The 12,195-nt window shown below is 44.6% G+C and overlaps 1 protein-coding gene across 2 annotated transcripts; it reads right to left on the reverse strand.

Annotated features, from left to right (window-relative positions):
* Positions 1-364: 364 nt before the first annotated feature.
* On the reverse strand, positions 365-11,807 carry LOC118216801 (2',3'-cyclic-nucleotide 3'-phosphodiesterase-like). Of its 2 annotated transcripts, none has more exons than XM_035398304.1 (4): positions 11,675-11,807; positions 7,677-9,022; positions 6,802-6,929; positions 365-2,091 (listed from the first exon to the last, which is right to left on the reverse strand). In XM_035398304.1, the coding sequence occupies exons 2-4, from the start codon at positions 8,968-8,970 to the stop codon at positions 1,660-1,662; spliced, it is 1,854 nt and encodes a 617-aa protein (XP_035254195.1). In that variant the 5' UTR covers positions 8,971-9,022; positions 11,675-11,807; the 3' UTR covers positions 365-1,659. The 2 variants fall into 2 exon arrangements, with proteins under 2 accessions (XP_035254195.1, XP_035254194.1); XM_035398303.1 differs by lacking the exon at positions 11,675-11,807 and adding an exon at positions 10,879-11,054.
* Positions 11,808-12,195: the final 388 nt, after the last annotated feature.

The following is a 12,195-nucleotide window of genomic DNA, read 5'->3' on the forward strand; positions in this document are numbered from 1 at the left end:
TCCCATTACAGGGGTCAGCAACACTGCTGGGTTTGGCTGTTACTCAGTACATACATGATAACATTTAAAAAAATAATTGTGTCTAGCGCATTTAAACCTAAACATAGAATTAATTTACCCATAAGCCATTGATATTTTTTCTGATGAAACTGATTGCAATTTATCCTTATATGACACACTGTTATAGCCTACTATCTGGCATCTAAGTATGGCAATTTGTCATGTGTAATGAAAATATATTACACCAGTCACTGATTAAGTAACAAATTACTGCATTTGCAGAAGAGCTCTGTATGTGGCACTATATAAACATTACAATTATGCATTATTAATGATGGATTATGGTGACAAATGTCTCAAAAACTCAGTCAAGCAAACATTCTTTATTAAGTGCGAAAAGCGATTACACAAGCTTTAGTACCTCATGACTGTGTGGGACAACACTACACATGAAAGGCAGAGTAATCAACAGCAGCAGGAAACGTGCCGCAGGAAGAGGAAATAAGTGCAAAGGCTCACAGAAGGGAGGAGATGTGTGTGCGCACAGTAGCTCAGTCCAAACCCCCAACATCCCAACAGGCAGCACAACGGGGGGCAGTGTCTCCCCCATTAAGCACAGCAGCACTGTGTGCAGCTTCTCACAGCACATGACCTCTTAATTTTCAGTCTGACGTTTCCCCCATTTAAAATGACCAGTGTCCCCATGACGTACCGTTTCCCCCATTTAAAATGACCAGTGTCCCCATGACATACAGTTTCCCCCATTTAAAATGACCAGTGTCCCCATGACGTACCGTTTCCCCCATTTAAAATGACCAGTGTCCCCATGACATACAGTTTCCCCCATTTAAAATGACCAGTGTCCCCATGACGTACCGTTTCCCCCATTTAAAATGACCAGTGTCCCCATGACGTACCGTTTCCCCCATTTAAAATGACCAGTGTCCCCGTGACGTACCATGGCAAGATACAACCGTGAAAAAATGAAATGCAAGCAGACATTTAAAGACTGGTGTAATAGAGCATCACAGTATAATAGATTCACCTCTGTTATTCATCTCTCAAGGGGACAGCCAATATTTACTAGTGCAAATTCTATCATTTAAAGGAGAAAAGGCACCTCATTATGCCCTCCAATCCCCTGAATAGTGTGGACAATCAAATTCAGTAATGTACGGGTATGTATGGAGGTTTTGGGCAATGCCAGATGCCATCCCAACCCAACAAAACCTATTTTCTTTAATTTTCTGTGAAAAAATATTACCAACGTTTGAATTCACACAGGTCTCCCCCACAAAGCCTTTAATTTAAAAACACCATGTATGTTTCTGAGTTTGGCAATATTTTGGCTGATACAACCACCCCTGAAATGTGGTTCACTGGTTCGTATGCATTTGACACAAAGTTGGAAGCTTAATTGGTTGTGGTTACAGCACAAAGGAATGCAGGACTTTGACAGGAGAGATGTACATCTCAACTGCAGGGTAACTGCAGGTCCAAAGGCCTCTGGTGGCGCTGCTGACAGACAGCTATCACAAAGCTAATGGAGCGTTTCTGTACGGTCCTCCACACTACAGAACTAAGCACCCGAAACACGGCCCACCCATACCACAGAAGAAGAGTCTGGTTCTGCACAGTCGCCCCTGCAGCCCAGCTCCCTCACAGGAGGGTGCACTTTGGCTTCTTCTTCCTCAGGTCCTCGGGCTTCTTGCGGCCATGGAAACAGGAGAACAGGGCGGGGCCCACTCTGGGCTCACGCAGGCTCAGCACCCAGATGCCGTTGCCGTAGTAACTGAGCGGCCCCAGCTCCAGGTCTTCCACATGCACGCCCTCCTGGCCCTGCTGCTGCAGCTGGAGGATCTGCAGCAGGTCCAGGCCGGTCTGTACCGGCTCCACCCCCTGAGCGCAGCCCAGGGTGATGTGGGCGCGGCTGCCCGGGGGCAGGGCGGAGCCGACCCCCCCATCGCCGTCAGTGGGCCACAGCTGGAGCTGCTCCGGGGTGAGGGCCACACGGGCCCCCAGCGTGCGGGGCGTGACAAACAGGGCCTGGAGCTGCAGCTCCGTCACAGAGCCCAACCGCTGCTGCACGACCTGCAGAGATAAGGGGGGAGATCAGATGGTTGCGTTGCTAGATATAAGTATAAAGAACGGCAACTACACTGGTTTCTGGCAGGAAATGTAAAATACACAAACACTTAAGATACACTATTCAGACTCAGAAATGCATTAAAGTTATATATTCATTCAAGGGATCAACAAAGTGAACCATGACAGCTTTTTCAGATGAGCTCTGAGCAAACAAAGGGGATACAAATGGATATTAGTTCACAGTAAATATCAGGTATGTTATTAACACAAGAGCTGTCATTGCCTGGAGAGAGCAGTAGACACAGCATAGAGCAGATGCCCTCAAGGTGTTCCAATCAGGGGCGGACACAGTGCTGCAAGCTTTCGAAACCAGGTAAATAAATCAGGAATAATCCACGATGAGGTGTGCAATAAAGGGTTTAAACGCACCTCTTCGACTGGGTTATTTCCACTTTTACCATGGTCACTAGCCAAAGATTAAAACATAAGGAGGGGTTGTTCATATTTTGGGGCATTAACTACTTGAAGCCTAGGAGGTGAGGGCTGCCTTCTATGGGATACTATGTGTAGTCTAGGAGATGGCGTGTGCCTTCTATAGGGTACTATGAACGGTCTAGAAGATTGTGTCTGTCTTCTACGGGGTACAATGAACGGTCTAGGAGATGGCATCTGAGTTCTATAGAGTACTAAGTGTAGTCTATGAGATGGCATGTGCCTTCTATAGGGTACTAAGTGCAGTCTAGGAGGTTGTGTCTGTCTTCTAAAGGGTACTATGTGCAGTGTCTTCCTTCTATAGGGTACTAAGTGCAGTCTAGGAGGTTGTGTGTCTTCTATAGGGTACGATGCGCAGTATAGGAGACAACGTCTGCCTTCCAGAAGGCTAGTTACTGGGGGAAGAAAGTATTATCTGCCTGCAAACTAACGTTAGCTCGGTTACAATAAAATTTTGTCATTCTTGTGAAGGTAAGGGATTGGTAACGCATTATGTCGGTAGATAACCTGAAAAATAAGAGCATTCACTTTAAAGCTGTCAAAAGTGCCATGAAATTGAGTTTGAATATTAGCTTTTGTAATTAGAGTTCGAATATATTCGAATATCATTTGCCAATAATTCACAAAAAAAAGCCGCTTATTGTCGGGCGCAATATGCACGTGACGCTCCCTCTAAACAGGCCTACGCGTTATTTTCCATGAGCGGGCAGTAGAATAGAGGACATCGGTGAACTTTAATACTAGGTTACTACATCTGGGGCCTCATTTACAAAACGTATTTTAGATGAACTGTGTGGCGCGTGCGTAGAAAATCACGTCAAAGTAGTGATTTAAAAAAATTTCAACATGACTCGATTTTACCGTGGAAACGGTCGTCGCTCTACGTCAGGTCTTCACTTGACGTATGCACGCAAGTTAATTTTATAAATGAGCCCCCTGAAGTTTCTATAGCCTAATGCGCAAATGAATAAAGCACTTTCACGTAGATGTAATTTGCCACACATCGGCATTTATTAATCATCGGGAAATGATTGTTTATAAGAGAGCCCTGTTTATTTTTTAACACAAAAACTATTCAAACGGCTAATACCTGTAGCCTAGCCAAAAACAACATAAATTACTTACTCTGTTTAGTTTGTTTAACGTCTTTCATCATCCAATTTTATCAAAATCTTCAGAAAAGAAAGGAAACATATAGCCTGCCATGGGAACATTATTTAGCCTAAATTGTTAGCTGACCAGATCTGTTGAACGAAGTGAAAAAAGAGACTGGGTCGCGAGGCTAGCTGACCAGTAACGTTAGGTGTTAATAGAGCTGAAAGTATCACCAGAGGCAAGGAAAACCAGACGATCCACTTACCATGGGTCCAGGGCAGAACGTTTTTTGTTGACAGAGGAAGTAACGTTAGCACAGGAAATGAACTTGCATGAACGTGCATAATTCGCCGCATGAAATTAAAGCCTGCATGTTAACTTTGCGTGCATGAACATGATTCGCCGCATGAAATTAAAGCCTGCATGTTAATTACAATACGCGGGATGCAAAACTAATATTCGAGTGCTCAAATTTAGGTTCAAACTTTTAAAAAAAGAAAGATTTGCGAATAGTTTTCGAACTTAGAATATTTTTTGACAGCCCTAATTCACTTATTTTGTTGAACTCTGAATTTTGGAGAAAACATAGCACGTATAAACATCAAACTGCTAAGCTAGCTCACTGATATTGTAACTGTGCCTATTTAGCTACCTAGCTACGTATTGTATTACGTGAACAATAATGGCAATTTTATCATAGCTGGGTAGCAAAGCTATTCTGCAATTGTTCAGGCAGAATATGCATTTAGAACGATGATTAAACTTGACCCAAACTACCTGTGCATTAATCGGTTTTCACACATGCCTTCCAGTCAATCAGAATTGAGTATTCACCCAGACAATGGTATAAGTCTATATGTTCTCAATAGCCTGTTCTCATCATTATTCCTATGACTAGTCACTCTTCAAAAGTGCTCTGTACCATCCAAAAACACCATGGGTCAAGTTTGAACAAAATCAGACATTGAATTGAGGAGATAAGTCATCGTAGGTTAAGGTTGGAATTTTGATAATTAGTGATAAGTAGTGCCCAAAGAGTCAGAAACATTAAGTTTGGTTCAAATAGGACAAACAGTGAGAGGAGAAAAAACAGAGCATATGCTTTTCATGCATGTGTTCTTGAACACTCATTTGACCTTACTTCCTAAAACTTCACAGCTTAAAAAAAAAAAAAAAGATTGGATCCCCAGCAAGTTTGGTTCAAATTGGACAAAGCATTGAGGAGACAGACCTAACCTTCTATTAATGTAAAGGTTCAAAATGTGACCTTTGGCCACTGGCAGCCATTTTGTTAGAACTTTTCCAGAACGTTTTTCATAATTATTTAACTTAAGTGTCCAATGAATGAAAACGAGTTCAAATCAGACAAAACATCTTGGGTTAGTTTGAAAGAATATGCTTTCCAGTTAATCCAATATGGTGGAAACCCAATATGGCCAACATCAGGCAACTGTGAGTCAGTCCCTTTAGGATAGATAGATACACCATATGATTCCGGTTGGATGACTTTTGGTTCAACAGTTTCAGAGATAAGCACAGCTGAACATCGTAGTGTTTGTTCAGTTACTGCTGCACTCCACGAAGACTGATCTGACTCACCACACCACTGGACACAAATTGAGGAGCAGGGGCCACTTGATTTTTGTTGAATAGTATAGTGCTCCCATGGGGTTAAACTGTAAGAATGAGTGGGCGTAACCTCAGAGTGTATGAACACAAGAAGTGTCGTGATAATCAGACAGAGTGTTCAGGAGATACGGCTGCTTCCTATTTGCATGGCAGTTTTTGCAGCTGTGCTTGAGTGGGTGCCGGCCATATCAGTATAAGTTCATTAATGTTTGATGTCCAAGAAATCCAATAAAGTAAGTCTGGTCCAAATGAGATTTAAAAAAAACTGAGGACTAGTTCAAAATATAGGTTTTTCAGAAAATTCTAAATGGCTGAAACTCCACCATGACAGAAGTCATGGGTCTTTGAGAAAAATTTGTTCTCAGCCACATCCTGCCCAGCAGTTTCATGCACATGACACGGCATGGGAGAACCAGTCCTTTTCACCCTGATGGTGTTTTATTTTAAAGTGACCAAGCCAAACTGGGGGCTACCATCAATGTCCACTACAGAAGAATAATAAAACATACAATAGCAACAGGGTGCCATGGACCTTTGGTATAATAATCAGAAAAATGACCATAGTGTTCCAGCAGCTCTGCTGCTTGGACCCCTAATAACAATTAACCTCTTAGGGGGAGGGCGGGAAGTTTTTTTTCTATAATTCTTTATCAATAGATCCAGACGACTTGTGAAATGGCCTGTGGGGAACAAACAGTCATATGCAGGATAAACAGGCTGTCAGTGGGAGGACTCGCAGTACCAGAGCGCACTGCAAATGTTCTTCAAGAGGGAGAACAAAGAATGTTGTGCAGCAATCAGCAAGTGCATGTCGTGTAGAAGGACATAGTGTGGTTGTGCTACTGAAACAGATCTCTTTCTACTACTGGTTTACAATTTACTGTACTACTGTCAATAATATAGCGTGTTTAGAGCAGCTTGTTATGAAATATGTGATATCCGCCCTCCCCTCATACCAAGACTGTTTTCCTGGAGGAAACTCTGCTCATCCTAAAACAGAAAATTTCACCACTGGAACACCTAGCTTTCTGGGAAGACTTCATATCCAACAGGCAAACGTAATTAACTTGTCTTTAATAAACCTTCTGGCATGACTCACCTGTGTTGGTGCAACAGGTCTAAAGCATAGTATTGCACAAATGTGGATTTTGTAACAAAACGAATTGCAGCCAGGTTTACACAAAGCTCAGCTCAGCTGTTGCAATGGCTTCCTGGACCTTGCACAGCCAGTGCTACTGCTTAAACCAGGGCCTGCGACTGCATTACTGCACTAACATTTCAGCCAACGAGGCCTGGAAGCAGAGACAATAAGATTTCACTGTGCAGTGAAAATGCGTACACAGCACAGAAAGCTTATCCCCAGCCTCAGCACATTTCATATCTGTGTGCTGGCAGGCAGGAGGCTATGGGTTAATGTGCCTGTTCACAGAAGAGCGTGCAGGATACGTGCTGAAGTCAGTGTTTTTAACCCCACTGGCAGCAGGAACTCGGACCAACCTGGCTCTCCGCATACTCCTTGGCGCCGTCGGCGTTGCCGTAGTCGCAGAACTTGGTGGTGCAGTGGACCGGGCCCTCGTGCTGGAAGTACTCCTCCAGGTTCACCGCCCCCTCGCCCTCAGCGGTAACTGCAAACACAACGCCAGGGCGTCAGCTCGTCAAACTCACGCCTAAAAGCCCAGTCTGACAGAGTCGAGCTTTACAAAGGCAAACTGTGGTAAAAAAAAAAAATGGACTGCATTTATATAGCGCTTTTATCCAAAGCGCTTTACAATTGATGCCTCTCATTCGCCAGAGCAGTTAGGGGTTAGGTGTCTTGCTCAAGGACACTTCGACATGCCCAGGGCGGGGTTTGAACCGGCAACCCTCCGACTGCCAGACAATCGCTCTTACCTCCTGAGCTATGTCGCCCCTGCGGCCATTCCTTGTGAATAAAAGAAGCCAAGGAATTTTTTTTACAGCTGAACACCCCACGTCTTTTTAAGGGAAACAGTCTTTGGCAAAGTATGTGCTTTTACACAATGAACACAGCGCTCACCAACACACATGTACGCATACAGTATTAAATGGTTGGAGCAATCTGCTGATTATTTGCTAGATGAGATGCACTGTAGCCAAAACTCATGTCTGACTTCCAGCCCTGAGATGATGTGGAAGCACACCTCCCCTCAGACAACATTTTTATGTGCTTGGCCGTCTGCTTGGCTGTACTCCATCAATTCGATTCAATAATGCTTTATTATCATGACTGCCTTGAACAATATTTACAAACCACTTATCAGTGAATGAAGACGTAAAACAGACTTACAGCTAATGCAAAAAGGAAAGAAAGAGAGTAAAGGGAAAGACAGGTGATGTAAGTAAATGAAGCTCACAGTCGCTCAGGTGCTTCTTGAAGGCCTCTAAGGAGTCCAGGGTCTTCAGCAGGTCCTTGGCGAGGCCTTCCAGCTCATCTCGGAAAGAGTGGCGCAGGAACCAGCCGAAGTAGAGTGGGTAGCAGGCGGCCTCCAGAGAGGCCCTCAGGCCTTGGATCTGGCCCTTGTCCAGGCCCCGGCGGGTCTTCCCCGGCAGCTGGTCCAGGTCCCGGCGCCAGGGGGTGCGGGGCTCCAGGAACAGGGCGAAGTAGCGGTGCTCCTCGGCCAGCTCGCCCAGCTGCGCCAGCCGCTCGTTGGTGTGGTTGGTGTCATCCACCACCACGGCCACCCTGCCGGAGGCGCAGCAGGACGCCACCGCCTCGTCCAGGGCCTTGTGCGCGTCTGCGGACGCCCCGTACCGCTCGGGCTTCACGCCGTGGTCATCGGCGGAGACGACCGCGCACGAGTCCTGGTAGCGATCGCGGATGACGGCGGCCAGGTGGGATTTGCCCGCCCCGGGCAGCCCCAGGAGGATGTAGAGGGTGCGGGAAGCACGCAGGGCCATTTTGGTGCTCTCCTCTTCCAGGAAGGGGAAGCTCAGAGAGCCGGGAGCAGGGGAAGGAGCAGCGGCCTCTTCTTGCTTCGGCTCCGCAGCTGCTGCTCCCAGATTTTCACACACCACTGGCTGCTGCTGCTCAGCTGGCGGTTCTGCAGGTTTCTCCACAGACGGCTGCAGTTCCACCAGTTTGCCCGCTTTCTGCTCCACTAGTTTCTCCACCTCCTCCACCGCTGGTTTCTCCACCTCCTCCACCACTGGTTTCTCCACCTCCACCACTGGTTTCTCCACCTCCTCCACCACTGGTTTCTCCACCTCCTCCACCGCTGGTTTCAGCACCTCCTCCACCACTGGTTTCACCACCGCCTCCTCCTCCACCTCCACTGCTGGTTTTTCCACCTCCTCCACTGCTAGTTTCACTGCCTCCTCCACCTCCACCGCTGGTTTCACTGCCTCCTCCTCCTCCTCCTCCTCCATCATTGGTTTCTCCACCTCCTCCACTGCTGGTTCTTCTGGCTCCTCCTCCTCTGGCTCCTCCTCTGGGTCCTGCTCTGCTGGTTTCACTGTCTCCACCGCCACTGGTTTCTCCACCTCCTCCACCGCTGGTTCCTCAGTCTCCTCCTCCGGGTCCTGCTTCGCTGGTTTCACTGTCTCCTCCTCCGCTGGTTTTTCAGAGACACGCTGAGGCTGCTGGTCCTCCTCTTCCTCCTCCTCAGAGTCAGGCAGCTGGTGGATCTGCTCCACCTCTTGCTCTGCCATTCCTTCCTTCAACAGCTGCCAGAGGTATCAAGAGCAGAAGAAATGCCTGGAGCTGAAAGAGATTAAAAGCATTTGTAGCAGTAGAGCACTGCATCACAAATATCAGCTTTAATAACATAATCAGGAGTAACACTCAGGAGAGGCTCCTTCCACATGTTCCAGTGCGGCCAGAAGGCCAACTTACTGCCCACAGGCACTCTGTGTAATGACATCCCATCTCTAAAAAAAAAAAAAAAGATTCCAAACTCATGGGCTGAGACCATACGCACAAGTGTACATCCAATATTGCATTTGCTATGACAAGTGTACACCCAAGCTAAAAAATGTCCTGCTTGGCATGCACTGAACAAGCTCATACTGTGGAGATGTATTAGTTGCATGTGACATAATAGGTGTATAGTATGACTGTGAGCAGTGAAAAAGTTTATCACACTATTAAAACAGTGGGTTATAAATGTGGCAACGTTGATGGCAATAAAAAAAATGATATGAAGAATTATGCAAAAATACAGTGATCATATTGGGTGTGGCTTAGGACCTGCAGAAAATATAGCATCCCTCTGTCTGACACAGTTATAAGCACACATTCGCTGTAAATAATAAATATGTACAATATATAACTTGTATGGTAAGTTATGCTAAATAAATAAATAATCGCGTAATTTTCTAAAGAACATTGGATACCTGAATGTTCTTGTTCTTTTCCTTGATTAATAATACGTAACAGCATACGAGTGTTTTACAGTTAAAGTTGAACAACGTTTGAAAAGACTCGGGCAGAGAGAACGAGTCTGTCGTGTGAGTTTTAAATGTTTTTTAATAAGGTGGCTGAAATGAGACTTAAAATGAAAAAGTAGACAACAGAAAAAAGCCTCGGAAGAAGCGCAGCCAGTCTCCACCAAGTGTACCGCAACTTACGGAAAAGCTTGTAGCTTCACACCAGCGACTTTAAAACAAGAAATCTGCCATTTCAACTTCTGAAGTTTCCGCAACCCCTCGCTGCCAAGAAGCCCACGTTGTGACTCAAAACATAGTACCACTTTCACAAACCTTGACCGTTTTAGATAAATAATCATCTCAAATTTGAGTAGCTGCAGCAAACATTACGTTTCCCAGCCAAAGAAATTCCATGAAAATAGCTAACCCGCTGTCATAAAACCGTTAGTGTTGGTGTTCGGTTTAAGAATTTTACAAAAACTGCCAAAATCTCACAGAAAGGAGAACTGTGCATAGACCGCAAGGCCACAGCCAGCACATCAAAGACAATAAACTGGCAACGGCGAGTCTTTGTCTCCTGCCAGAAGTCACAGTTTGCAATTATAACAAGCAAGTAGTGCTGTAGCTATGTCTACGTGGTGTAGCCAGATCACCTCGGTATTATTGCTCTTCTATTAGTTATGAGACAGTCCATTAATTTTTAAATGAGCAAAAATGTACGGTTGTGGGGTGTTACACAAACAGAATTAAACAATTCGAAATACTTGATATTAGGCTCAATATTTCAGCATAGAACAGCTAACGCCAAACGTGAAATCACTATAACGATATGTTTGTTTGCTGAAAATTCATTACAATAAAGGTTATAATCTACCTGAGAACAACACAGCGTTTGTAATGGGGTGTGGCAGCCATCGCAGTGCCAACACAAAACAAAACGGCGTGGCAAAATCATGATGTACGGGATAAAATCGTACGAACAGTGACAATGAGAAAAGGACTGGCATGCATTAATTACTCTGAGGGTTGTGACAAATTTACACAAATAAGCATTTCGACAAAGTTAAGAGTCGATATTTTAAATGTTCTTATCTAACATGCAGAGAAGTTCCTTCTCAACTGCGGAAATGTGACACAAAGAAAAAAGCACGCAAAAGCCAAGATAAAACGAAAACCAACAACATAACTCACCAAGATTCCAGCTGGAATAGATAGACGTGTCCAGAACCTGTGTGTCCCCGAACTAGAGTTCCACTGGGAGTTTCGTGTTCGCCACAGTAATCTCAAAACGGGGCTTTCCGCAGAAAACTGTCGGAAGCGCGCACTCAGGAAACAGAACTGAAAGTGCGAGCGAGCTCGGGACCTCTCATAAAAATGGGCGTATCTTGGTCTGCTACTGCACCTTTACCAATCTTACACCCATTGCACAAATGCTTTAAATATGTTAAATATATAAACAAGTAGAATCAACAGTATGTGAGTATGTGATCAAAATTGATTCACTTTTTTAATCAATATGTGTGTGTGTGCGTGAGTGCGCGCGAGGTAACATTGAATGCATCATACATGGCCTATTGTAGTGTCCGGTAATAACGCCTTCTGTAGATGTATGCTTAGTCCGGAAGGTCGCTCCGTGGATATGCCTAAATAACTACATATATAAAAAAACTGGTTGACAGTTTCGGCGAATGAGAACTTAATTAATGTAGGGTTACTAGACACGGAGGATTTTTAGAAAATTCTTTAGCTGGTCAAAAAAGTAGTTTTATAACGTCTCATGATCAGGGGTCATCACCGTGTCGGCGTGTGACGGACTTTTTAGTCAAAATGAGATTTTTACCACGGACATACAAAACTTGAAGTGGTCAAATATTACCAAAAACACACAATTGCATGCTAGACCTCACAATGTGCCATAGTACATATTTTAATATGCTACACAATTTATGATGATAGTATTTCTAACATTATAAAAACAGTGCCCTACCTTGTTATGATGAAAACTTGGAGACTGGAAAGTCAGCAGTTGTATATGGGCAGGTGGCAATCCTAAAACAGGCATGAATGCGGCATTTCGTGTTTGAGATTTAATAGCGTTCATATGACTGAAACCTCGCTCACAGCCTCAGGTGTCTGGGCTTAAAAAAATAAACTTTTTTTCCCAATCAATTTTTGTTTTTTTTTGTTGCCACGGACACAGACAAGTCTTGCCACGGACACGTTTGTCCGTGTACCTGACACGTTGATGACCCCTGATCATGATGACTCTTCGTCTCCATTGTTTTCTTTGTTGATGTGTGTTCCTCTCTATCATTGTCTAACTGCATACTTTAGGAACTGTAACCATATGCGCGTGCAGCAGCTGGCTGCCCCTTCTGCTGCTGACGGTGTGGACATCAAGAAGGCAAAAACATACTGACAAGAACAAACCATCCATGTTCACCATTTTATCTATCCATTTCAGGGATTTTTTTCCTAAACTCCTTGTATTAAACTCCGTATCAATTC

The sequence above is a fragment of the Anguilla anguilla genome, chromosome 17 (assembly GCF_013347855.1).
Source record: "Anguilla anguilla isolate fAngAng1 chromosome 17, fAngAng1.pri, whole genome shotgun sequence".
NCBI classification, from domain to species: Eukaryota; Metazoa; Chordata; class Actinopteri; order Anguilliformes; family Anguillidae; genus Anguilla; species Anguilla anguilla.

What these genes read in the sequence shown, in the direction of transcription:
- LOC118216801 (XM_035398304.1), bottom strand. Translation starts at nt 8,970, where the DNA reads ATGGCAGAGCAAGAGGTGGAGCAGATCCACCAGCTGCCTGACTCTGAG. An exon ending in CAAGAAGCACCTGAGCGACT is followed by an intron (nt 6,930 to 7,676) that starts GTGAGCTTCATT and finishes TTGTGTTTGCAG; the next exon opens with TTACCGCTGAGGGCGAGGGG. An exon ending in AGGAGTATGCGGAGAGCCAG is followed by an intron (nt 2,092 to 6,801) that starts GTTGGTCCGAGT and finishes TTATCTCTGCAG; the next exon opens with GTCGTGCAGCAGCGGTTGGG.